This window comes from Miscanthus floridulus, chromosome 19 (genome assembly GCF_019320115.1).
Source record: "Miscanthus floridulus cultivar M001 chromosome 19, ASM1932011v1, whole genome shotgun sequence".
NCBI classification, from domain to species: domain Eukaryota; kingdom Viridiplantae; phylum Streptophyta; class Magnoliopsida; order Poales; family Poaceae; genus Miscanthus; species Miscanthus floridulus.
In genome coordinates, this window is record NC_089598.1 from 66,210,270 (window position 1) to 66,235,831 (window position 25,562).

The window sequence follows — 25,562 nt, forward strand, 5'->3', positions numbered from 1 at the left end:
GCGGCTGCCCCAGGAGCGCCACCGCCGTGCGCGCCTCCTCCAGGAGCACCCCCAGCGCGTCCGCGCCTGTCTGGGCTGCCGCCACGCTCGTGGACGTGCGCGGCTGCCCACTGCGCCGCCCGCGCTCGCGCTGCCTCCCTCTCTAGCAGCTCGAGGTCCGCGTCGGCGGTGTCGTCAGCGGAAATGGAGCTGCCGATGCTTGCCGCGCAGAGCCTCGACCTCCGCCGCCGCCGCACGCGCTGCATTCGCCGCCGCCGCTGCTTCCGCCTCTGCTCTGGCTGCTGCCAGCTCCGCCGCTGCTAGCCTCGACGCCCTTGCCGCCGCCGCAGCGGTCTCTGCCGCCGCTCGCTCGCGTTCCTCTGCCGCGGCAAGTTCGGCCTCCTGCCGACGCCGCGTGCTCGAGGCGACCGAGCGCTGAGACTGCCCTGCGGACATGACGCGCTACCGGGGGGCTGCTGCGTGGGGAGAGGGCTGCTTCAGATGAGCTGGGAGAGGAGTGAACAGGAGCGGCCGGAGGAGCTGCTGCTACCAACAGCTGGGGCTGTTGTGGGGCTGAGAGAGAAGATGAGCAAGAGATGCTCAGGCTACAGGATAATACGGCTCTGATACCACTTGTTAGTCGCTGAATTCTCACTCTTGGTAGTAGGAGAATTCTTACTCTCATCGAGAGAGGATGACACTAGGAGTTGGGACAATTTTTCTTGTCTATTTCTCACACAAGCTCACACAAATGCCATGCCAACCTGAGGGGTTGGGGTTACATATTTATAGGCTGCTAGCCAGCCAAGCATATGCCAAGATGCTAGTCTAAGATGCTAAGATGCTAGTCTAAGATGCTAAGGTGCTGTACTCTAAGATGCTGTCCTCTAATATGCTGTCCTAGATGCTAACAGCCACTGTCCTAGATGCTAACAGCCAACAGCCCCACAAAGACTAGATGCTGTCCTTGTGCAACAGCCTCCAACAGCCCCACAATAGACCAGCCAGACTTATCCATCACTAGGAAGTCCATCTTACCTTGTCGTATGCTTTCTCTAGTTAATGTTCAGGATCACACATTGTTTCCTGTTTGATTTTAGTTTGTGAATAACCTCATGTAACACTACCACTCCTTCAAGGATGTTTATGCCTTTAGTGAACCTGGTTTGGTGTTGTCCAATCACCCCCCTAGCACACTTAGATAACCTATTAGTCTTCTTTGGTAAAGATCTTGAAATGCACATTCAACAAACAAATGGGCGATACTGCTTAATCAAATTGGCCTCCTTGACCTTAGGGACCAAAGTAATTACTCAATAGTTGGAACGGTAATGTCTAGAGAGCCTCCATGAAAATCCCTGAACATATTCATGAAATCCTCTTTAACAAGCTCACTGAAATGTTGGAAGAAAGATACGCCAAACTCATTTGGTCCTTGGGCTGTGTCCCTCTTCATATCCATGACCGCCTCTTTCACCTCTTCATAATTGAAAGGTTCTGTCAGAAAGCTTTTCTCTAGTAGGGAAAGGTAGGAGTGGTCTCGTCAAAAGGTTGCGCCAAGTGTAGGTTGAAGTGTTTATTAGGGCCAAAAATATCTTTATAGAAGGAAACCACATGGTCCACTATCTCCTGCTGGTCCCTTATCAACCCTTGTTCATTGGCATAAAGATGGAAGAATTCTGAGTTAGAATCTCCTTTGATGATCCAGTTCTTTCCAACCCTTTGTTGCCAATAGATCTCTTCCATTTGATAGACCGTCTCTAGCCCAGTTTCCTATTCCTGTCTTCGTTACCACTCAAGGCCTGAAACCTCCTTGGTTTCAGCAAGTTTGTTAAAATTATCAAACTGCTCGAGTAGGATCTGTTTTCTCTTTTTCTGTTCTCCCCTGGGCCCTGGGCCATATGGGCCATTGTGGACTAGAAGTCTAGAACTATGTACAAGTATATATACTATATGGAATATGTATATGTATTACTACACTTGACATTATGTTCACTCTGGAAATGTTCAAATTCTTTCTGGTCAACATTTTTACTAATGCTATGAATACATGGTCTGTACTATCCTGCAGGTTCCAGCTGAATTCAAGGATGTACTTGATAACACAGTTGTTGCAGCATTATCTCATTCTTCTGCTCATGTATGTTGTGCACACAATTTCTGTTATAGCACATGCTGTTGAATCATTATACTTGTTCAGCAAATACATGCTATATCAGTTTAAATAAGCATCATAGGTATATACTATTGAATTGTGCCTTTTCTACTTGTAGGGGGTAGGCTAAATTAACCATTTACTCCCTTATTTTTTGTTGGATTTGATTTTTTTGACAACATGTTTGATTTGATTGAATAACTGACACTTGTACACATACCTAGGCATTTTTTTTAACATTATGATCAAATTGCTCCCTTTTCTACAGCACATAAAACACATTCTATAATAGGCAGTGCATGATGAGAAGTTCAATTTCCTGGCTGAGAACATGCCACCACAGTACTAGGAAGTGGTCATGTAATAATATTGGCGATCTAGTTGTTTGAGTGAGGTGGGGGTATTGGTGTGTGTTTTGTAACGGCTTCTCTACTTTTTTCTTCTTAATTTAAGGATATGCAGCTCTCCGGCATGTTCAAGAAAAAAACATGCCACCGCCAATACTAGGAAGTCAATTTTCCAATGATGTTGGTTGGTGAGGTGTGTTGGCAAAGACACAGGGTATTTGGGAATTTTCTGTATTACTTAGCCACCATAACCATGGCTGCTGTTTTTTTTTTAAGTTAAACCTTCATTGTATCATAAACATGTTACAGATATGGGGATCTTGTTACCCCAATCATTGTTTTCTAGCACATGCTTGATATTACAAGTTGGATGATGAGCAAGTGCCTGGCAAGAAAAAAGACATGAATTTGGGAGGCTTGATCGTCTTGCCTTTTTAGCAAGGCTATCAACTATCTTATTTGTCTCTCTATTGATCTTGATTACTGTGTAGTTTCTTGCTTGTTCATATAGAGAACCAGAGGTCTGCTTTTACAGCTAGAAAGTAAAACAAACTTGCAACAACTAAGTAGAGATAAGATGCTAAAGTAAAGATAATATGCCATGACATAGGCACTAACTACTACTACTTATCCTAAACATGGAGCCCCAAAATATCAAATCTTTCAATTCTCCCCCTAAGCCTTGTGTGGTGCCTTTGGAGTGATTTGAACCATCCCAATTCTGGCGCGAAGCTCCTGGAACTTGATCCGTCCAAGTGACTTGGTTAGGAAGTCCGCAAGTTGATCCTGGGTGTTGATGTAGTTGGCCCTGGCACTCCCTTCATCCAAGCAGCCCCTGGTGAAATGGTACTTGACCCTGATGTGCTTGCTGTGCTCATGGAAGACGGGGCAGACTTGCTGTCCACTCAGAGCTTGACTGCCTTGGCGTCTTTGCCAAGTAGATCACCCAGCAGCCGAGCCAGCCAGAGCGCTTGAGTGGCGGTGGAGGTGGTGGCGATGTACTCTGCTTCACAGTTGGACATTGCCACCACCTGCTGCTTGACCGATTGCCAGCTGATCAAGCATTTGCCAAGGAAGAACACAGAGCCACTTGTGCTCTTGCTCGTGTTGATGTCATCATCGTGGTCGCTGTCGCTGTAGCCGATGAAATGCACCGCGCCGGGACACCTTGGGTAGTGCAAACCATAGTCGAGCGTACCCGCGATGTAGCATAGGATCCTTTTGACGGCCTGCCGATGCTCCACTGTCGGCCGCTGCATGAATCGGCTGACGTAGCCGACGGCGAACGCCAAGTCTGGTCGGGTGCGTACGAGATAGCGCAGGCTGCAGACGCTTTGGATCTCTACGGCGGAGGTGTCTCCAAACTTGACAGCCGCGCACGCCGCAGTCTAGGTCGGAGAAGATCTCCCGCCGCCTTGTCATGTGGTGTGTAGCGCCACTGTCGAGGTTGGTACCAATTGTTGGCAAAACACAGGTATTTGGGAATTTTCTGTATTACTTAGCCACCATAACCATGGCTGCTTCTTGGTTCATATATAGAACCAGAGGTCTGCTTTTACAGCTAGGAAGTAAAACAAACTTGCAACAACTAAAGTAGAGATAAGATGCTAAAGTAAAGATAAGATGCCATGACATAGGCACTAACTACTACTCTCTCCATCCCAAATTATAAGTCATTCCAAGAATCTTGGAGAGTCAAAGCATCTCAAGTTTGACCGAAATTATATAAAGAATTACAAAGATTTATGACATCAAATAGATATACATGAAGAACCTAATGATACTTAGTTAGTATCATAAATGTTATTATCGTATATCATATAAATTTGGTCAAACTTGAGATGCTTTGACTCTCCAAGATTCTTGGAATGACTTATAATTTGGGATGGAGGGAGTACTACTTATCCTAAACATGGAGCTCCAAAATATCAAGAACACTAGGCTTAATCTTTCAAGGTGCTGGGTTGGGCTAGGCCTGCAGGGGCAAATATGGAAATGTGTATTGAAAACTGTGCTTTGAAAAGTATTTGGAAACAGCATTTTGGTGAAGCTTGTGAAATGTACAAAAATGGAGGGAGTAATTTCATAGGCAATATGAAAAACTTGATTAATTGCCATGCTGTAATCTACATTCAATACATTTTATTCTTTGAATGGCGATGAAATACTTAATACTCCCTTCAGCCACAAGTGTCGTGTACTTGTGTTGAAGATGCATGGGCTAAAAAATATTACGCTGATGGCCTATTTCTATTATAATATATTTGTACCTGATAAAAATATAATATAATTTAAGTGTCTTAGACAAATCTGGGCATGCCATTTTCTATCGGCCATCTAACTACCCATAAAGAAGTTACTGGTCAAATTAAAATATATGTCTCCATGTACTAGGAGGGCACCTGTTTCAACTGGTGGGAGCAATAAATTGCTGATGATGACAAGCTTATACAAATAAACCCTTGCATTTGGTATTCTGATTTCATTACATAGTGTACAACTCTACAACCCTGTTCCCTGTAGAGAAAACCCATAGTTTAACACCCACTAGATCACAGTTTATATGTCTTAAAGCTCGTTTCATGATACCTTTTGTTTCCCAGTTCCTACACAGAAACACTTGCTGTGCACCTGATCTTAGTGGGTGCTGAGGCAAACTGAATGCTTGATATGGCTGGATTGGCGAGTAGCAATAGATGGGAATGGCAATGATAAACTGAACCTGTCCTCCCTCTGGAGGCTCTGAATTTCTTTGGTTTATTGTTGTTTAATCTCAATTGTTCTGTCTGTCTTATACATATAGAGCTGACCCTAACAAGTAACAAACTTGCTAACAAAATGCTAACCAAATCAATCCAAAACAAAATCTTGAAACAAACTCTGAACAAAGTCTCCTAGCTACTAGTGGAGGCCCGATCCTTCTTGCGCTGGTACTTCTTCCCCGAGAAGACGTCCACAACATGCTACTTCGCCTTTCATTATTTCCTGTAGCGTTTGTTTGGCGAGTAGCAATAGATAGGAATGGCAACGATAAACTGAACTTGTCCTCCCTCTGGAGGCTCTGAGTTTCTTTGGTTCCTTGTTTATTTAATCTCAATTGTTCTGTCTGTCTTATACATATAGAGCTGACCCTGTTGGTCCCTTGACTCCCTGCACAGGTGAGCAATCAGCTCACCCAGCTCACTCACACACACTACGGCTAGAGGTAGAAGAAAGGGCTTGAGCACAGCACACACACAGCTGAGCAGCAGCTTTGCAGCTCTGAAACTGGCTTCAGCTGAACTGAATTTTGCATTGCACTTGGGTGTAGTATATATACAACTACATGTACCTCTATCAGGTACAATAAGGTATGGTGAGTATACCAACTACCTACTCTAAGGTAAAGGTACAAGGCTTAGCTCAGCCATACTCTACACTACATGGCTGATGCAAGCCACTACAACTAAGGCCTATTGCCTTACTGCTACAGCAGCAGCAGTGAGTGGACAGCCAGGGCTGACCAGCTCCATCTAATCTGCAGCAAAGAGAGATTTGGGGAGCAGCAGATTATGTCTTACAGACCCTAACAAGTAACAAACTTGCTAACAAAATGCTAACCAAATCAATCCAAAACAAAATCTTGAAACAAACTCTGAACAAACTCTCCTAGCTACTAGTGGACGCCCGATCCTTCTTGCGCTGGTACTTTTTCCCCGAGAAGGAGTCCACAACATGCTACTTCGCCTTTCATTATTATCCGTTTGTTTCATGCTAATGACTTGACAGTTGGATGCATTGGTAATCATTTTATTGCAGCCTGATGTTGATGTCCCTAGGCTGCTCACATCGTGCATTTCATTTCTTGAAATGGAAACATGAAACTTGCTCCATGTCACATTCTATGTTTAATTATGTTATCATTTTGTTGTATGAAACTGGTGAATGACCTTGATATCTACTTTTGACCATGTATAGGTCCGTGTGGAGGCAGCTTTAACATTGCGTGCTTTAGCAGAGGTTGATCCTACTTGTGTAGGTGGTTTAGTTTCATATGGTCTTACAACATTGCAAGCTCTTAGAGAGACTGTATCATTTGATAAGGTATATTACTTCCTATCAGTGACATGACTATCCCTATCATGGCTAATGTCTACTTTGGTAAATCTTTACTGTGTTGAAGCTTATATTGGGGATATATCGAGGTGCAACATGATTGGATATATTTTGCAGAATTTATTAAATTACTCATGGATCTTAAAATGGCCGAAGTTAATCACTGCTAGTCAGTGGCTGAGCTTGGCTAGAATTACAGAGAGGATCAAACGAAATTAAACATTCTTTGTTTACATATTTTTTGTCAAGTGGTTTTATTTGCTTTCTTAAGAAATTGGGAGGGTACATAGCTCCTTTTGGCCTAACTTATGCTTCGTCTCTGACGCTAGAACAACCTTTTGCAGTTGAAGCTAGAAGAGTTAAAATTCTTAGTAACTGCATCTCTTATGGTGCTTTACAATCATGTGTGTTGTCTCCAGAATAGGAAAATCAGTGCACGATATGTACTGTCCATACAGAAGTACCACCCAAGCTGTGTACAGTAGTGGCGGTGGGTGTATGTGAACTACCATTGTATTTTTATTTTTCTTCCTAATGCAATGATGTGCAGGTCTTCTGCATATTCAAGGAAAAAAAACTGTGTGCAGTACATGCAGAAATGATAGACAGGATCTTTTACTGTGAAAAAATTGGAATTTGGCTCTCATGGCAAGTGGGTTTCGCCCGAATGCCATCAAAGTTGTGGGCTTTGCTCCAATGCCCTTATGAAAGGAGTCCCTCTAAAATGCCATAATCGAGATTCCAGCACTCCTTTATTTTTTTCATCCAAATAACAGGACCTGGAATGACGTTTTTGCCCCTGTTCACCTCATCTCTCATCTGTTCATGCCATTTGTGTGGTTCGTGCCCGTTCCGTCCGTGTATGGGGCTCTCGACGACCTGATGCCGGTGCCACCGCTCCAATCATCGATGGCCCAAACCCGCTGTCAAGGGCCTGGTGATCTAGGGTAGCTGGCCCTCGACTACGGAGTTCGTAGTCTCGTGCCGTGTCTTCCGATCGCGGAGGTTATGCCCCTCACAGGCGGCTCGGGCTTGAGAGCTGAGAGAGAGAGATAGAATTAGAGTAATGATCTTCCTTCTCCCTTTCCACGGTTCAGAGTATAAGCCAATATATAGCCATGCGGCTGTTTACACGGAAAGGAAACCACACTTCTATAATTAAACAATAACTCCTATAATTAAGGGATATTCTAAACTTCCTCCGTCCTTCTAGCCACTTTCGGTTCCAGGAGAATGGTCGTCCGTGCGCGTAGCCTGGTCGCGGGCGCGCTCTGCGGCCCGTCGGACGTCGCGTGCACGTCGCCTCCGCGTATACGTACGACCGTACATGACATCTCTCCCCTCCTTCTGGACCAGCTCGTCCTCGAGCTGGAACGCCGGAAAACGTTCGCGGAAAGTGTCCCAGTCTTCCCAAGATGATGATGACAGCGGCTCCCCCTTCCAGCGCACGAGGACCTGGCGCACTCCTCTTGCGAGACGGGAGCGCTCCACATGTTCCGGTTCTGGCACCGTGGCGCCGTTGTGGACGACGGGGAGAGGTGGTGGAGTGGTCGGAGGCGCGCCCTGCCACTTCTTCAAGAGCCCGACGTGAAAGACGTCATGAAGTCGAGCTCGGGGCGGAAGTGCCACCCTGACGGCGACTGCGTTGATCACCTCAGTCACCTGATAGGGGCCGAAGAATCGGGGCTTCAGCTTGCCCGTCGACGATTCCAGCGACGCGATGGGACGGTGTCGTAGGCGCAGCAATACCCAATCGCCCACAGCGTAGGACACCTCCCGATGATGCTTGTCGTAGTGACGCTTCTGAATGGCCTGCGCCTGCTCCAGGCGGAAACGGATGTCCTGCAAAAACTCCTCACGCTCGGCCATAGTTTTGGCGACGGCCGCCACACGCGTCTCCCCGGCTTCATAGGAGCGGAGGGTCGGCGGATCCCGGCCATAGACGATGCGGAAAGGAGTGTCAGCGGAGGGACGTCTGGTACGCCGAGTTGTAGATGAACTCCGCCCAGGGAAGCCACCGGAGCCATTGGCGGGGACGGTCGCCGGTGAAGCAGCGCAGGTACATGGTGATCACCTTGTTCGCGGCCTCAGTTTGGCCATCTGCTTGCGGGTGGAACGCCGAGGTCATGTGCAGCTTTGAACCCATGAGCCGCATGAGCTCGCGCCAAAACGTCGATGTGAAGACGGGGTCGCGATCAGACACCATAGATTGCGGCATCCCGTGGAGGCGAACGATGTCGGCGAAGAACGCATTGGCGACGGATTCTGCAGTGTATGGGTGAGCAAGAGGTATAAAGTGACAGTACTTGCTGAACCTGTCCACCACGGTGAGTATGACGGACTTCCCGCGGACTTTCGGAAGGGCTTCTACGAAGTCCAGTCCGACGTCGGACCATACTGACGACGGCACCGGGAGCGGCAAGAGCAGCCCCGCCGGGTGCAGGTGCTCGGACTTGAGCCGCTGGCACGTACCGCACGCGCGGACGAAGTCTTGGACGTGCTGACGCATCCCCGGGAAGTGAAAGTCACGCCGGAGCCGGTGCAGCGTGCGCTGGACGCCCTCATGGCCGTCCTCATGGATGGCAGCCACAATCTCCAGGAGCAGCGGGGACGACGGCGCGATGTAGAGTCGCCCCGCGTAGGTCACCATGCCGTCGCGGACAGCCCACGGCGCGGCGCGGGTGCCAGCAAGAATCTCCTCCCGGAGAGCCACAAGCGCCGGGTTCCGCAGCATGCGCTTGACGTAGCCTGTCGATGAAGTCGAATTTCGGCGCCGACAGGGCGAGCACCGCTCCCGTGCTGTCCTCCGTGTCACGGCGAGACAGGGCATCAGCGACCACGTTCTGGGCGCCCGGCTTATATTCGACCTCAAAGTCGAAACCGAGAAGCTTCCCGACCCAATGATGTTGAGGGATCGTGGCGAGCCGCTGGTCCAACAAGAATTTGAGACTGTAGTGATCAGTACGCACGGTGAAGTGGCGGCCCCACAGGTACGGGCGCCAATGGCGGACGGCGTGGACGAGCCCGATCAACTCCCGCTCATATGCGGCGAGAGAGCGGTGGCGTGGCGCGATCGGCCTGCTGAAGAACGCGATCGGGTGTTTCTCTTGCAGGAGCACGGCGCCGAACCCGTACGTCGAAGCATCACACTCGACGACGAACGGCTTGCTGAAGTCCGGAAGGGCGAGGACCGGTGCTGACGTCACTGCCTCCTTCAGCGCCTCGAATGCCGCAGCTGCCTCCCCTGACCAGGAGAAGCCTTCTTTCTTCAACAGCGCCGTCAGAGGAGCCGCGATGGCGCCGTAGTTGAGGACGAAGCGCCGGTAGTAGCCCGCGAGGCCGAGGAAGCCGCGGACCGCGCGGGCCGACTTGGGCACCGGCCAGTCAGTGGATGGCCTTCACCTTGTCCGGGTCCATGGCCACGCCGGTCTCCTTGATGATGTGGCCGAGGTAGGAGACCGACGTGACACCAAAGGCGCACTTGGATCGCTTGACGAAGAGGTGTTGGCTGCGAAGTTCGGACAAGACCGCGCGAAGATGTCGAAGGTGATCCGCCCACGACGCACTGTAGATTAGTATGTCATCAAAGAAAACGAGCACAAACCGGCGAAGGAACGGTCGCAGGACGTCGTTCATCAGGGACTGGAACGTTGCGGGCGCATTGCACAGGCCGAACGGCATCACCAAGAATTCATATAGGCCGTCGTGCGTGCGAAACGCGGTCTTGTGGATGTCCTCCGGCTTCATGCGTACTTGGTGATAGCCCGAACGCAGATCAAGCTTGGTGAAGAACTTGGCGCCGTGAAGCTCATCCAGGAGCTCCTCCACCACGGGAATCGGGAAAGCATCCTTGACGGTGAGCGCGTTCAACGCTCGATAATCGACGCAGAACCTCCATGAGCCATCCGGTTTCGCCACGAGGAGGACCGGCGATGAGAACGCCGACGTGCTGCGGCGAACGATCCCTTGCTCGATCATGGCCGCACATTGGCGCTCCAGTTCATCCTTGTGGGCCGCCGGGTAACGATACGGACGGACCGCCACCGGTGTCGCGCCTGGCTTGAGAACTGATCGGGTGGTCACGGCCGCGCGGTGGAGGCAGACCCGTCGGGGCAGCGAAGACATCCCCGAACGAGTCCAGCAGGCCCTCCAACAGGGACTCGCCGGTGGTCGCGGCGTGTACTGTGGGCGCCACCGGGCATGCCACGCCGGACCAACAGACAGGGCGCCCGTCGTGGTGGAAGGACAGCGTGTGGGAGGTGACGTCCCAGGCGATGCGCCCTAGGGCTGCCATCCACTGGGTGCCCAGCACCATGTCGTAGCCGGCGAGGGGCATGACGTAAAGGTCGACGTCGAACGTCATGCCCTCAATGGAGATAACCGCCTGCCGAAGGACGCCAGGGCACGCCACCTTCTCACCATTAGCGACCGTGGCAGTGAGCCGCGGGCGGGGTATGATGGCGAGCCCAGTGCGGTGCGCAGCCGCCTCTCCGATAAAGTTGTGCGTGGACCCCGTGTCCACCAGGGCGATGAGCGTCGTGGCGCCTAGGGTGACCCGAAGCAGGATGGGGGCACCCACGGTCACGCCCGCCACGGCATGAAGGGAGAAGACGGGGGCCTCCTTCGCCCCGTCGTTTGCCGCGGCAGCAGCGTCGCAGTCGGGGTCGTCGATCTCCACCCCGTCCAGGAAGAAGAGGCGGCGACAGAACCTATTATGACCACGTGAGTACTTCTCATTACAATTGAAGCACAAACCTTGGCGGCGCCGTTCCGCCATCTCATCGGGAGTGAGGCGTCGTTGGCCTCCCTCAGCGCGACCCTGCTGTGCAGCCGCCGGAGGTGCCGGGAGCGCCAGTATAGGCGGCGGCGCCGGTAGAGCCGCCCTGGCCGCGGGTGGGGGAAGGCCGCGCGGAGCCGCCCGTGGTGGTTGTGGTGCCGGCCGTTCGCTCTCCATCAGCTCCACTTGGCGGGCGAGGCTCATGGCTTCGGCGAGATTTTTCGGGTCGTGGAGTCGGACGGCGTGGCTGAGCGGTGGGAGGAGGCCCCCGGTGTAGAGCTGGACGCGTTGCGTCTCCTCGAGCCGGCCTGCGCGAGGAAGGAGAGCCTGGAAGCGGTTGGAGTATTCCTCCACTGGTGCCCGTGCGCCGGCACTCGGAGAGCTCGAACATGGGCGCGGATCGAAGAGGGGGCCCGAACCGGAGGTTGAGGAGATCCTTGAAGTGGCTCCAGTTCGGCGTGCCCTCATCGGTTTGCAGCTGGGTGAACCACAATTGCGCGACGTCATCCAGATGGTACGACGCCATGGGCACGCGCTCGTCCACGGTGGTGCGGTGCTGGCGGAAGTAGGCTTCGCATTTGTTGACGAAGAGCATCGGATCGGTCGTGCCATCGTAGCGGGGAAAGTCCCACTTCTTGTGCTTGGGGTGGAAGTCCTGACCGCGCGCGTCGTCGTGGCGGCGGTCGTCGCCCCCGCCGGAGTACGACTCGGACTTGTCCTTCATGGCGGCCATGTCGGACTCCATGGTGTTCATCTTCGTGGTTATGGTCTTGAGCATCTCCATGACTTCAGCGAGGGTGGGCTCGGCCATGGTGGGGCTCGGGTTTGCGGGTGTCGGAGATGGCGGCGCGGCGGCGGAGGAAGAGGAGGATCGATTGGATCGCGACCTGGACCAAGTTCTGTCCGCCCCAAGGCCCTAACCGGCCCCAAGTTCCATACCGAACGAGATGAATGACACGGACATGTGAGAGACGGGGATGAAGGTAAAATCACAAGGGCAAAAATGACATTCTAATTTATTTGGATGAAAATAATTAATTAAGATTAAGAGTGCTGAAATATCAAAATGGCATTTCAGAGACTCATTTCATAAGGGTATTTGGGCGAAGCCTACAACTTTGATGGCATTCTGGCGAAGCCTACCTGCCATGAGGGCAAACTTCCAATTTTCTCCTTGGACTGTTGAAGGGCGGGCCTGGTGCAAGCGGTAGAGTCTTACCGCCTGTGACCGGAAGGTCCCGGGTTCGAGTCGCGGTCTCCTCGCATTGCACAGGCGAGGGTAAGGCTTGCCATTGACACCCTTCCCCAGACCCCGCACAGAGCGGGAGCTCTCTGCACTGGGTACGCCCTTTTTTTACTGTTGTCTTGCTCTCAGGTTACTCCGTTGGAGGTCATTGCAAAAGTTCATTGGCCTAGTTCTGTACTTACAATTCCTATGTGGATGAACTGGCACTAGCTGTGTAGCATGTTGTTCAGTGCTTAATTGGTGGTATTGTCAATGGCTTTAGTTAATCTTTCATATCAATTGTTTGCCCTCTTCTTTCTGTATTTACTATAACATTTTTCATACAGTTTGCTTTAACCTTTACCTGCTTGATAAATTTGGTTGTAATAACAGGGCAAAAGTTTGAACCTTGAGCTCGACTCTCTACATGGACAGGCCACTGTGTTAGCTGCTCTTGTTGCAATATCGCCAAAGTTGCTTCTTGGTTATCCTACGAGGTTCGCCTCACTATACTTCAACATGCTTTCCTTGTTGTTTATCCCTATTAATAAATTTTAAACATTTCAGCATTTTTTTGGAAAATTTATTAAAATGATGCTGGCAGCCTAGCAGAACCAGTCAAAGATAGAATTTGCACGTACTCGAAAATATATGTTTGGCCAAATATTATATCCCAGAATCATGTACTCCTGGCTCATTTTGCATGTTGAATATTATGCAGGCTGCCCAAGTCTGTACTTGAATTATCCAAAAAAATGCTGAATGGTTTCAGTCGAAATCCAGTGGCTGCTATTGCAGAGCGTGAAACCGGTTGGTTGCTATTAGCTTCTCTTCTAGCATCCATCCCAAAAGAGGTATTAGGGATACTTTGTAATATGTAAAATAGGTATAGATATTTGATAGCGATGGGAGTGATGGGTCTTTCTATTATACATGACCATGTATGCAGGAGCTGGAAGACCAGGTGTTTGATGTTCTTTTGCTATGGGCTGGTCCTTTTACTGGAAATCCTGAATCTTACCTTCGTCATATACAGGATTGGGCATCAGAATTGCGGTGAGTTTTATTGAGTGCATGCGGACTGCACGAGCACCATTGTATGTTTTTGCTCTACTAATTCATAGGGTATTAGCCCTCATTTTTTTCTTGAGCAATATCATTTTTTATCTTCTTGGATGCCCATACTAATGATCTAGTTCCTTGATGCTACTTTGTTTTACCCCTATAGTACATAATCAGCTTAAACATTAGGCAGTTGCACAAGGCAAATAGAATGATCACACAAGACAAAATTGCATTGGACAGCATCATATATGGCTCATTCCAACAATTTTAGTTTTCGTCCAATTGATGGTATTCACTATATATATATATATATATATATATATATATATATATATATATATATATATATCTGCTGCAGGGTTCTGTCAGTTGCAATTGAGGCGCTTACTGCCTTCATAAGAAGTTTTGTTTATCCAATTATCACAACTGCTGATGGTGGAATCTTGCTTAATCCTGTACTGGCCTACCTCGGCGGGTGCGTAAACATTTACTGATGCATTTCCATTCTGATGTGTATCATTTATGGTGCTTAATTCGGAAACTATATCGTTCAGAGCTCTATCCCTCATATCTTCGTTGAGATCTAAGCAAGTGCCCAATGTAAGGTCTGCGCTGGACCTACTCACAACTAGAACATTGATGGCATATCAGTCCCTTTCGAATCCAGTGGTATATAAAACCGAGCACCAGCAGATGCTTCAGCTATGCTCAAGTCCATTCAGGTTTGTGCACCTCTTTGATTGCACTGCTATTGTCTTTAGACTTGACACAATATTATGCTTTGACTTGTTGAAATTATTAAATATATTGAATACTACACCTTTTTACCGTCAATAAATTTCGAAACCCTCTTGTGATTACTTTGAAAACAATTCTATAGTCTAGGCCACTGAACTTGTTTTTGTGCAATCCAGATGCCTAGTCTTGTTACTTTTGAGTCTGCCTACTACTCAGAAACTGTAGTTAGGTCCATTGATGACATGATTACAAATTTGTGAAACCTGGACTTTTAGTTAAAACTTGACATCATTAAGAATGATTGCCAATATTATATGAGGAAACTCTTGCTGAAATAGCAAGATCCTAGTTTTCTTACTGAAGGAAGCATAAAATTTTGAAATTTCATTCAACCACTGGCATTGGTACACACAAGAAAGTGCACTTGCAACTACAAAAGAACCACCAAAGGGCACCAGGCTGTAAACCAAACTCCTGCCTGTGTGACATGCTATCTACTTACACGAGGATGTGGTAAACTTCTAGTGGTGCTAGCAGGCTATGCATAAATCACTCGTGTGTTGCTGGTGTAACTTTCATTGATGATTTTGATGAACAAGACATAATATTTGAGATTTGCTTGCCCTCTAAAATGCCAAGATGATTGAATGTTAAAACCTATTTGAAAATGTTTTAGAATGCATCACACAGTTTTATAACACACTGCACATGATCACTAGCATGGTTCTTCATCCAGACATTCAAGGGTGATGCTGTGGCCAACGAGAGTAAAAGGGCCACAAAGCTGCTTTCGCAAACTCGCAATCCCCATCCCTGTTGCTGCTGAAGGCCAGGCCTTTGCTGAAGCGTGGGTTTTTGCCGGCATATCTGCTGGATCACTACATGATGTGTTGACCTGCACTGGGCAATGCTGGAAGGAGGCCAGGTGGCACTGGGAGGGAAGTAAGGAGGTGCGGGATGCGGAACTGCGGGAGAATGGGTGGGATTTTCGAAAAAGTAGTGGTGACGTATCACTCAATTTGTTGAACTGCAAGCATTGGTGGTGGAGCTGACTTGTCATTCTGTGTGGCTCTAGGAAGCTCCAGGCTTTAGGTTTACCTGTTTGCTCGAATGCCTTGGGCCAGGTGGGCTGATGGCAAGGCTCATAATGCAAGGAGGCTCGCTTTGGCACTACAGCCAGCATGCAGTCATGCACAGCAGCAGCCAATTATGTGTCTGATATCCCTTGTACAGGTGCAGCTGCAGCAGTATGGATTTCCCTCTATGGCGTCGCTCTGGCGTCTGTCACATAGGTTGGGCATCTAGGTTGTGCCCAGGTGCTGCATCTCACAATTACTGCCTTAACAACTGTTAGCAGTAGCTCACTTGTATTCCAGCGCAATGTACAAGAAGTGTCAATATATGCAAAGAAACCCGTGTACAGTGGATAAATTACTACCCAGTACACATATATCTAATGACAAGCATGATTACTATCATATTTGATGGAATTGCATGTAAGTTGTATCTATTCACAAACTTAATACAACAACAACAACAAAGCCTTTAAGTCCCAAACAAGTTGGGGTAGGCTAGAGTTGAAATCCAGCAGAAGCAATCAAGGTTTAGGCACGTGAATAACTGTTTTCCAAGCACTCCTATCTAAGGCTAAGTCTTTGGGTATATTCCATCATTTCAAGTCTCCTTTTATTGCCTCTACCAAAGTCAACTTCGGTCTTCCTCTGCCTCTCTTCACGTTACTACCCTGGCTTAGGATTCCACTACGCACCGGTGTCTCTGGAGGTCTCCGTTGGACATGTCCAAACCATCTAAACCGGTGTTGGACAAGCTATTTTTCAATTGGTGCTACCCCTAATCTACCACATATATCATCGTTCCGAACTCGATCCCTTCTTGTATGACCGCAAATCCAACGCAACATACGCATTTCCGCGACACTTATCTGTTGAACATGTCGTCTTTTCGTAGTCTAACATTCTGCACCATACAACATAGCAGGTCTAATCGTCGTCCTATAAAACTTGCCTTTTAGCTTCTATGGTACCCTTTTGTCACATAGGACACCAGATGCTTGGCGCCACTTCATCCTCCCTGCTTTGATTCTATGGCTAACATCTTCATCAATAGGCTTGCCATACTATAGCTATGTCCCCAAGGCATCTCCACACCTCGATTGGGATACCATCCGGTCCCATCGCCTTACCTCCTTTCATCCTTTTCAACGCCTCTCTGACCTCAGATTCTTGGATTCTCCGCACAAAGCGTCTATTAGTGTCATCAAAAGAGTTATCAAACTGAAAGGTTGTGTCCATATTCTCACCGTTGAACAATTTGTCAAAATAGTCTTGCCATCGATGTCGGATCTCATCCCCCTTCACCAAGAGATGCTCCCTTTTATCCTTAATGCACTTAACTTGGTTGAAGTCCCTTGTTTTTCTCTCACGAACCCTAGCCATTCTATAAATGTCCTTCTCTCCTTCCTTCGTACTTAATATGCATGTAAAATTGTGATTAGTTGTATTGCACTTGCACGCTTACTAATTGCATCTTTGTGTTTGAATTACCAATCTGCATGATTGCTTCTTTTGATAGATCTTTTTCATGAGTGCAACTTTTTCATGAGTTTAATCTTTAGAAATTTCCAGCTACTATAACTTCCTCATCCCACTCTGGAATGTTGTATTATCTGCCTTTTCTTCTGTGTACTTAAAATGATGGTCGATGTAATTAGTGATCCTTCTGGATGGGAAGAAAGCTCATGCTTGAAGTTTTTGTTGGATAAGAGAGATGCTTCGCTGGGCCCATGGATACCTGGAAGGTATTTGTCAAATATGATTTATTTTGTTTTTCTCTAACCAGCAGGAGAGCTGCCTGTCATTAGATTAAGAAGGAAAACAATACAAAAATTCTCTGGACTTCTTTTGTATTTTTTGATGGAGTTTTGGCTACAGGGATTCATTTGAGGATGAATTACGTGCTTTTGATGGTGGTGCTGACGGGTTTCTACCGTGTGTGTGGGATGATGAAATCAGCAACTTCCCTCAGGTAGCTGTCTTCTTATATTTAGCCCGAGAAGCAGTACCCTCACCCCTGGCCAATTCTGAACTACCGTGAACGGGTTCTAGAACAAGCTATTTAGCCTTAGTGACTAAGACTGTTGTTGTGCATGTAAGGTTTTTTCCTCATAAGTTTTCCCTTCTCTAAATTGCACTTCAAACCCCCTTCAGAATCGCGAAATGGGAGTACAGTACCATTCTGAAAAAGAACAGTATTATTTTCTTAACTGCATTTTTCTTGCAAGAGCATAGTAAGCCAAAATTGACTTGCTAATACTGCAAAGAAGTATGGTGGTTAGAAAACAACATCCTCTCTTACGATGACAAGCGAGCCCTAGGAATATTTTTCATTTTCATAGATATTGTATTATTCCAACTTGCACCATCTTTGTGTTGTTAATTGGAATTTTGATTAACTGTTAGTGCCATTTAGTATAGTTAAACTATCGTTATGCTTCCATGTTACTTTTGCTAGTCAGGTGCAGATTCTGAATAATATATGGTTCTTTTTCTTATATGATATGAAGCCAGAGTCAATTCGCAAAATGCTTGTCAACCAGATGCTTCTCTGTTATGGTTCCATATTTGCATGTCAGGTGCAATCTTAACTTGATCCACTCATGTTTTTATTAGAAGATTATCCCTCTGCTGGATAGTTTTCTACAATTATATTTTAACACATCCATTAACAGGAAAACACTGTCAAGATAAGCCTCTTGAACAATCTTGACCAGTGCCTGAAGTCTGGGAAGAAGTACCTGTGGTTTAAGTTTCTCGTTACAAATGCATGTGTTGCTCTATTGTCAGGGTTGAAGGTATTTATCACATTTTTATGTATTCTGACCTCTAACAATATCATCTATTCCCTTAGTTAATAATATTGTACATGCTATGTTCCAGGAATTCCTCACTTTACGTGGTGCTCAATCATTGCCAATTGATATATTAAGTATGATCCAGTCCATATTCAAGGTAATGCGATACACAATATTTGACAGCTTATAATTTCAATTCCTACCACCCGTCTTCAAATTTAACATGGTTGTTGCTTTAGGCCATTTTAGTAGAGCCTGAAATTTCTACAGCACAGCGGCGAGCAGCATGCGAGGGTCTCGGTTTATTAGCACGAGCTGGGAATGATATCTTTACAGCAAGGATGGTTTGTTCCTTTATTTTGTTTTCATATTTTTTGAGATTATTTTCAGTGTTAACATTTAACTCCCTTACATATCCATCTCTCTGGTACGATACACAACATTGATCTTTTACTTTTGAATTTTGTTCTCAAGATTGAAGATTCCATAAAAAACCATGTTCTGTTTGCCTGTTTTCTAGTTTGATTGCTGGTTTACTACTATCTCAATTCTCAACAAGTGATTTTGTTAAGTACATTGCATCCATAGTGTTTGAGTTCATGTTTTGAGTGCTGTTTCGATGTCTAATTTATATATTTTGTTGACAGTGCATGTATTGAATTCATTTTCTTTTCTCGACTTGACCCCCATCCCCCCCCCCCTCCCCCCCCCCCCCCCCCCCCACCACCACCACCACCACACACCAAATGTTCAAATCCTGGCATCTATCCCTGATACCGCCTTTACATGAAACTGGGCAGTTCAGTCTGGTCGAAATGGTTCAAATGTTCAAGTGTAGGGATGGTCCACACAGAAACCAGACTCTAAGTGCTGGCTGTGTGTTTTCTGTTTCCTGATTAAACCTCCGCTTTTCTCTGCTTCTTAAAACTATGGCCTATAACATGTAGTAAACTAAAGGAAGTTTAAAATTTGCATTGTTATGCGCAATTTTATACCAGTGCATGTTCTGTAGAGTGAAAAATTCTCAAAACTATAATTCTGTTTTCTAGCTTGTTCTATAGAGTAGAAATTCATGTGCCTGAACCTTGATTGCTTCTGCTAGGTTTCAACTCTAGCCTACCCCAACTTGTTTGGGACTTAAAGGCTTTGTTGTTGTTGTTGTTGTTCTATAGAGTAGAAATTCTCGAGATTGTAATCTAGTTTTCTAGCACTAAATTCTTTCTTGTCTCAATTTATTAATTTGAGCAAACCTTGTATGTTTTTGCTTGTGTAATTTACACGCTTTATATATCAATACAATTATTCCTCAATACTTTATCTGGATCAGACTTTACATTTGTTTTCTCCCCTGATAGACTTCCCAGTTTCTTCTTGCTAGTGATGGAAGTAATTTTTGGTTTGCTAGGCTCGCTCTCTTCTTGGAGAGCTGGTAACAGCAACAGATCTGGGCTATACAACTTCGGTTGCATTTTCACTGGGTTGCATCCATCGAAGGTAAGTTTCGTATCTGAAGATATTTCTTTGTATTAATTCTGAATCTCAAAATACCAGTTAATAATCTCCATGGGGTTGGGTGTATACGTGCCCATTTGTTTCAGTTTTATAATTCATTGTTGACATACTGTTTCCATTGTTGACTTTGAGAATTGTGTCCTACTGTTCATATAGGAGGAATAGATGATTGTATTCCTGAGCCTCGTGAGCAAATTATATAAGTACATTGCTTGGGGGGCAAGAAGCCTTCCTTCGAGATAAGACAAGGCAGGAGGGAATACACAATATACTCTACCTCCCCATACTCTACCTCCCCCCTCCCCCCCCCCCCCCCCCCAACACACACACACACAAACACCCATACCCGCGCGCACGTGCGGCAGTCACAACTGGAGGTGCATACTGTGAGACTGGAGAAGAGGCGAGGCCGAGTAGCCGTGGTTGACGTAGCCAATGTCAAGGTTGTCGCACATGAAGCAATGGGCGCAAAAAGAGGCGCCATGAAGGGGGTGATACCAAAGTCGATGCAGGACAGACGAAAACAACAATGCAATCGAGGAAGGGTCGTTATAGTCAAGTTGCCATGGATGAAGCATACGCTGGGGTTGCTAGGCTCGGGAACGCCTCGTGACCGATGGCATGCACCAGTGTCATACTAGGTAGAGCCCCAACCATACGCCAACATCTAAGGGAACAGTAGAGAGGGCCTTGGTGACGGTTGCAGTGCACAGAACGGCGGGGGTAAAAGGTGGTGAGGGCAAGCCTGCTGTTGTCGGAGTAGACGAAGTAGGTGGAAAACAGACGACGACACTGGTGATATGGTTGTGCTAGACGAAGGTGATGCAGTGTGGGGGGAGTAGACGCTGGTTTTATGGTTGTGCTGGACGAAGGTGATGCAGTGTGGGGGGAGTAGACGCTCCTACTTGGAGGCGAGCCGTGCCCAAAGTCATCGTTCGGACGCAAGGTATGCCAGTCGTCGATGCACTGGGGATGATGATGTAGACGCTAGCGGCGAGTGCCATCATGGACAGAGGCATGCCTGTGAGGGCGTGTCTCCTTCGGTGGCTATCAGTGCAGTGGTGCTGTGACCTGAGGAGGCGACATAGCAATATCGGCCCTATTGTTCAGAGAGGATGCACATAGTACTGGACTAACATCACGGGAGCCAGGAGGATCGCGCACAATGGGCTGATCGGATCGAGCACGCGCGAGATGGGACAATGATGGAAGAAGTCGGTGGAGGCGTCCTCATTTGTGGTGGCGATGATGAACAAACGATGAACATGGTAGTTAGTATCATGACACATATCATAGGATCATATGCTTCTACGATACTACTGGAGTTGAGCGACACGAATTGGTGTGTGGATCGTTTTTGGATAGAGTCGTTGTGGGATTGGGATACAGAGGGCAGTATTGCTCGAATCACGACACAATTACGATATCATGCGTCTCCGGTGCTAGTCGGCGATGAGTCCTCCACATCCGCACAATCACAACATGCTAGCTGAGCATAGTTGTCAACGAGTCCTCCACACCTGCACGAGTGCGACATGCTAGCCGAGCCAACATCCTGGTGACCTTCAGAGTGAATTCTTTCAAATGATGATACAATCAAAACAGCAGCACCAAAATCCTGTCTTCATGGAGACCTTCATCATTGCTGCCTGGCATATTTGGAAGCAGAGAAACAACTTCATATTCGATAGAGGCCGGCCTTCTTTCTCTTCTTGAAAAACCTCTTCTGTGAAGAGGCCAAACTTCAGGCTTTTAGAATGAGAGATGATAAACGTGTAGCCTTTCTCCTCTGTTTAGATCTCCTCTCTTAGGCCTCCCTGGTTTTTGGCCTGCGGTTCCCTTCCCGCCGTGGCTACCTCAGCCCCCTGGCTGATTGGTTTGTTGTTATTTCTCTATCTTTTGTACAGGTTTCAGTTTTTATTTAATATATTCCTACAGTGGGGGCTTCCCCTGCTGTATTTCCCGTTCAAAAAAAACAACTGCAGGCCATGGATGACATCAGGAGAGATGTGAGAGGAAAAGAAACACAAGGAAAAGATGGCAAGAAGGAAGGAACAAATAAGAATGATGTCGGTGAACTAAAAAAGTCTTCTCTGATGCCTGCTTTGTAGCACTTGAACTAAGTAGCGGGGCACATGTCGCTATTAGACCTGAGTGGTCAGTCAGTCAGTGACTTCAATATCGTTTTTTGCGGTATATGGAATTAGTATTATTATTTTTTATGGAATGTCTATGTATAATTACTAAATGTATTTTTTTCTGATATACAAGTATTAAAACAATTAAAAAACAAAATTCCATAGTTATCCCAATACTACGATAAGATCCTACGATCCGTATCTAGGATCCCGATCCTAACAACCTTGGTGATGAAGCCGAGAAGAAACACTAGGAAGCGTTCCCTCGGCATTGCGTCATTGCGTGCTCGTCCTAGCCACGTGGGCGAAGGGTAGAGGCTGGTGTTGTTGATGTTGATGTCGGAATAGATACATGCGAGGTCGACGGGCGGTTGGCGATTCAACCCCGATCAGTGATGGGATAAACCGAACAGGGATACAGGCAACAACAAAGGCGACACACAGCCCACCGTGTGGGCAAAACAAACTAGGATACAAGCAACAACAAAGGCGACACGCACCCACCAGGACGCCGGGCGGTGCGGGTTGACTGGTGGATCCTACCTGGCCATGGCACGGGGAAGGTCCCAGTCTGTGATAATGTAGGGCGGTGTTAGAGCAGCATGGTCGGGACACGTCTTGGCCTGTCAGGAGGGTGCCGGAGCGCATGGTTGGGACGCGCCCTAGCCTATCTGCCACCACAGTGGTGCGGGGACGAGGCGTTGTCTTGCAGCATGGAGGAGGCCGGTGGTGCGAGGAGGTAGGTGATCTGCTACTGGGACCCACACTAGAACGACGACGAGGGCGGCAGATCAATAGGATATGCCCCTAAACAAGAGCGCTGCCCTTGGCGGAGATCGATCTCCTCGGGGTCACGTGATGCGGAAGCGTTGTCTTGTTCCCTAGATCGGAACTTGAACTCGTGATACGAGGAATAGAGTTGGTGGAATAGATGATTGTATTGCTGAGCCTCATGAGCAGATTATATAGAAGTACATTGGTTAGGGGGCAAAAGGCCCCCCTTAGAGATAAGGCAAGCTGGGGTTGCATGATGCTAATCTACCATATCTGGAGATATCCCAATATACTCTAAGGGTCTTTTGGTTTGGCTTTTGGAAATTGCTTTTGCTTCCAAAAAGCAGAAAGCCAATCAAAGGGGTGGAAACCAGAAGTTGCTTTTTTTTTTCTCGAATGCAGCAAGAGAGCTGCGCATCTTTGTATATAGGGAGGAAAAAAGGATCGGCCCCTTACATGAACACCACCACCTCACTCCAGGCCGAGCCATGAGGGGTTGAATGAAACAAAAAGTTTGCACTGATAACAAAAATCAGAAGGATGAGGCCTGACCAAAAATCCTTGCAAACTAGAATTAACTAGCCCAAGCCGTGACCTAGATCGAGAGTCCGTAGGCCTCGTGCACCCACGAGACACCACAACTCCTCATCTTTGAAAGCCTACATGAGGCTAGAAATCCTCGGTGGAGCTCCATCGAAGACACAAGCATTGCGATGCTTCCAAAGGATCCATGCCCCCAGAATAATGACCTTGTTTAGCCCCTTCTTCTTTTCCTTCGGCAGGTTCTTAGTAGCTTTGCACCACCAATCAGCGAAGGAGATTTCATGAGAGTTGGGTACTCGATTTTGTAGTCCCAACGTGGATAGAATCCAGTACCAGAAATCCCGTGCCAACACACAGGTGGTCAGGAGATACTGGATGTTCTCCTCCTCCTGGTCGCAAAATGGACAATCACTGGGATGTGGAAGTCCTCTCCTCGCGAGTCTGTCCCTCGTCCAACACCTATTCCTTATTGCCAACCAAAGGAAAAGTTTGCATTTCGCTGGAGCCCATGATCTCCAAACTCGACGCCAAGGCTCGAAAGTAATAGAACCGTTAAAAAAGGCCCGATAAGAAGACTTTGATGAAAAATGACCTGATGCTTCTAGCCTCCAAAGGTGGACATCTGCATCCTGGGTTAGTATTGGTAGTACAGTTTTGAAAGCACCTTAGACCCTACTTTTGGCTTTTGGCTTTCTGCTTTTTGAATTGGTGAAAATAGAGAGCTGTTTCACAATTGTTTCAAGGAAAATAGAGATAAGAGATAAATTTTATACTTGTTTGAACCAAACAGCTTACAACTTTTCCACAACCCACAACCTACAACAGCTTTTCAACATCCCACAGCTCACAGTAGCTTTTCCAGAAGCCACAGCTCAACCAAACACACCCTATGAGTTGACATGGCTTGACATTCTAATCTACTTTCTTGGGAATGGAGTCGAGTATATCTAACACACATGACAAATTTGTACCAAGTTTCTTTGTTTCATTTTTAAGCTTGACAAAGTAAGTATTGAGTTGTATGCATCTACCAATTCAACCCAAAAGCTTAAGCTGATGGGGAGAGGTGGGCAATTCACTTATACTTCAACCCCCCTCCCCCCTCCCCCCTCTCACAAGGAGGCTCCCTGACGTGGAATAGGAGTGAGCAACATTTATTTTATTTAATTGCGCTAGCCAGGATTTGAACTGGAGACCTTTGTTTTCGGCACCATACTGAGAATTAGGGGAACACCTCACACCTGATAATGTGGGGGTGGCTTTCATATATATTGTCAAGGTACAACTTGGAGTACAAGTCACATGATATACATGTGTTACATATCTCTAAAAGTCTGGAGAATCTTATGTTTTCTTACTTTTTTCCCTATTAGTCTTTGCTATTGCTTTTATGGATAGCAAAAGAAACTTTCATCTATATGAAAATGAGTTTTGTTTGGATTGATGACTATTCTCATTTAGTATCAAAGTGAATTATCTAGTTCAATGTTTCCACTTGAGCGGTATGGTTTTCTTTAGTTTGATACCTTGATATAACAAACAATGTTTTATCCCACCATTTACTGCTAGGCTTATATATTGTACTGGTGGGAGTATGTTTGGCACATTGAGGTTGTTGCAGTAATGTACCTTTTGTGGATGCAGTGCTGGAGGAATGGCATTATCTACTCTGGTTACCCCAACTGTGAGCTCACTATCTCATTTGAGTAAAAGCTCTAATTTCAATCTGCAGTTGTGGTCACTGCATGCTCTTCTTTTAACCATTGAAGCTGCTGGCTTGTCTTATGTCTCCCAAGTTCAGGTACCCCTGAAATAAGTTTTACAACATTTTTTTTGAGAGTAATAAGTTTTATAGACACTAGTTTTCTAGATACATGCTTTGCAATGGCTTGGCATTTATAAACATGCGGAAACAATAGCGGTATACTGTTCATTCTTTTGTTCTCTTTGGATCTGGTACTATTCAAATTCTTGCCCATGTGACTACCCTGTAAATAAGGATGGATATGGATGTCCAGATATCCGAAAGATCCAATATCCGTATCCGTTTTAGCATAAATATGGATATCCGTGTCTGTATTCGATTGAAATATGGATGTTAAATGGATGTATCCGTATTTGTTTTTGAAGAATATTCTCTATCTGATTGCACATCCGTATCCGACAAAAATGTGAAATATCTGATATTATCCGAATCTGCGAAGTACAAATTATTTTGAAACCATCTAAATCTTATAATTATGACTAATTAATCATGTCAATGATAATAATTTTAATATAACAGATGATATGTACCATTATTTAAAGGTTATCTATGGATAATGTATTTTAAATATTATTAAC

At 46.7% G+C, this 25,562-nt stretch overlaps 1 protein-coding gene across 1 annotated transcript in view; it reads left to right on the plus strand.

Annotated features, from left to right (window-relative positions):
* LOC136527688 (protein SWEETIE-like) overlaps window positions 1-25,562 on the plus strand; it is a 59,634-nt gene that overhangs the window by 13,066 nt on the left and 21,006 nt on the right. The window contains 15 exon segments of the mRNA XM_066520483.1: window positions 2,051-2,119; window positions 6,439-6,564; window positions 12,972-13,075; window positions 13,300-13,432; window positions 13,528-13,634; window positions 14,002-14,118; window positions 14,198-14,365; window positions 17,113-17,199; window positions 17,333-17,426; window positions 17,965-18,033; window positions 18,130-18,252; window positions 18,338-18,409; window positions 18,492-18,596; window positions 19,658-19,746; window positions 24,864-25,020. Coding sequence (XP_066376580.1) covers window positions 2,051-2,119; window positions 6,439-6,564; window positions 12,972-13,075; window positions 13,300-13,432; window positions 13,528-13,634; window positions 14,002-14,118; window positions 14,198-14,365; window positions 17,113-17,199; window positions 17,333-17,426; window positions 17,965-18,033; window positions 18,130-18,252; window positions 18,338-18,409; window positions 18,492-18,596; window positions 19,658-19,746; window positions 24,864-25,020 — 1,620 coding nt within the window.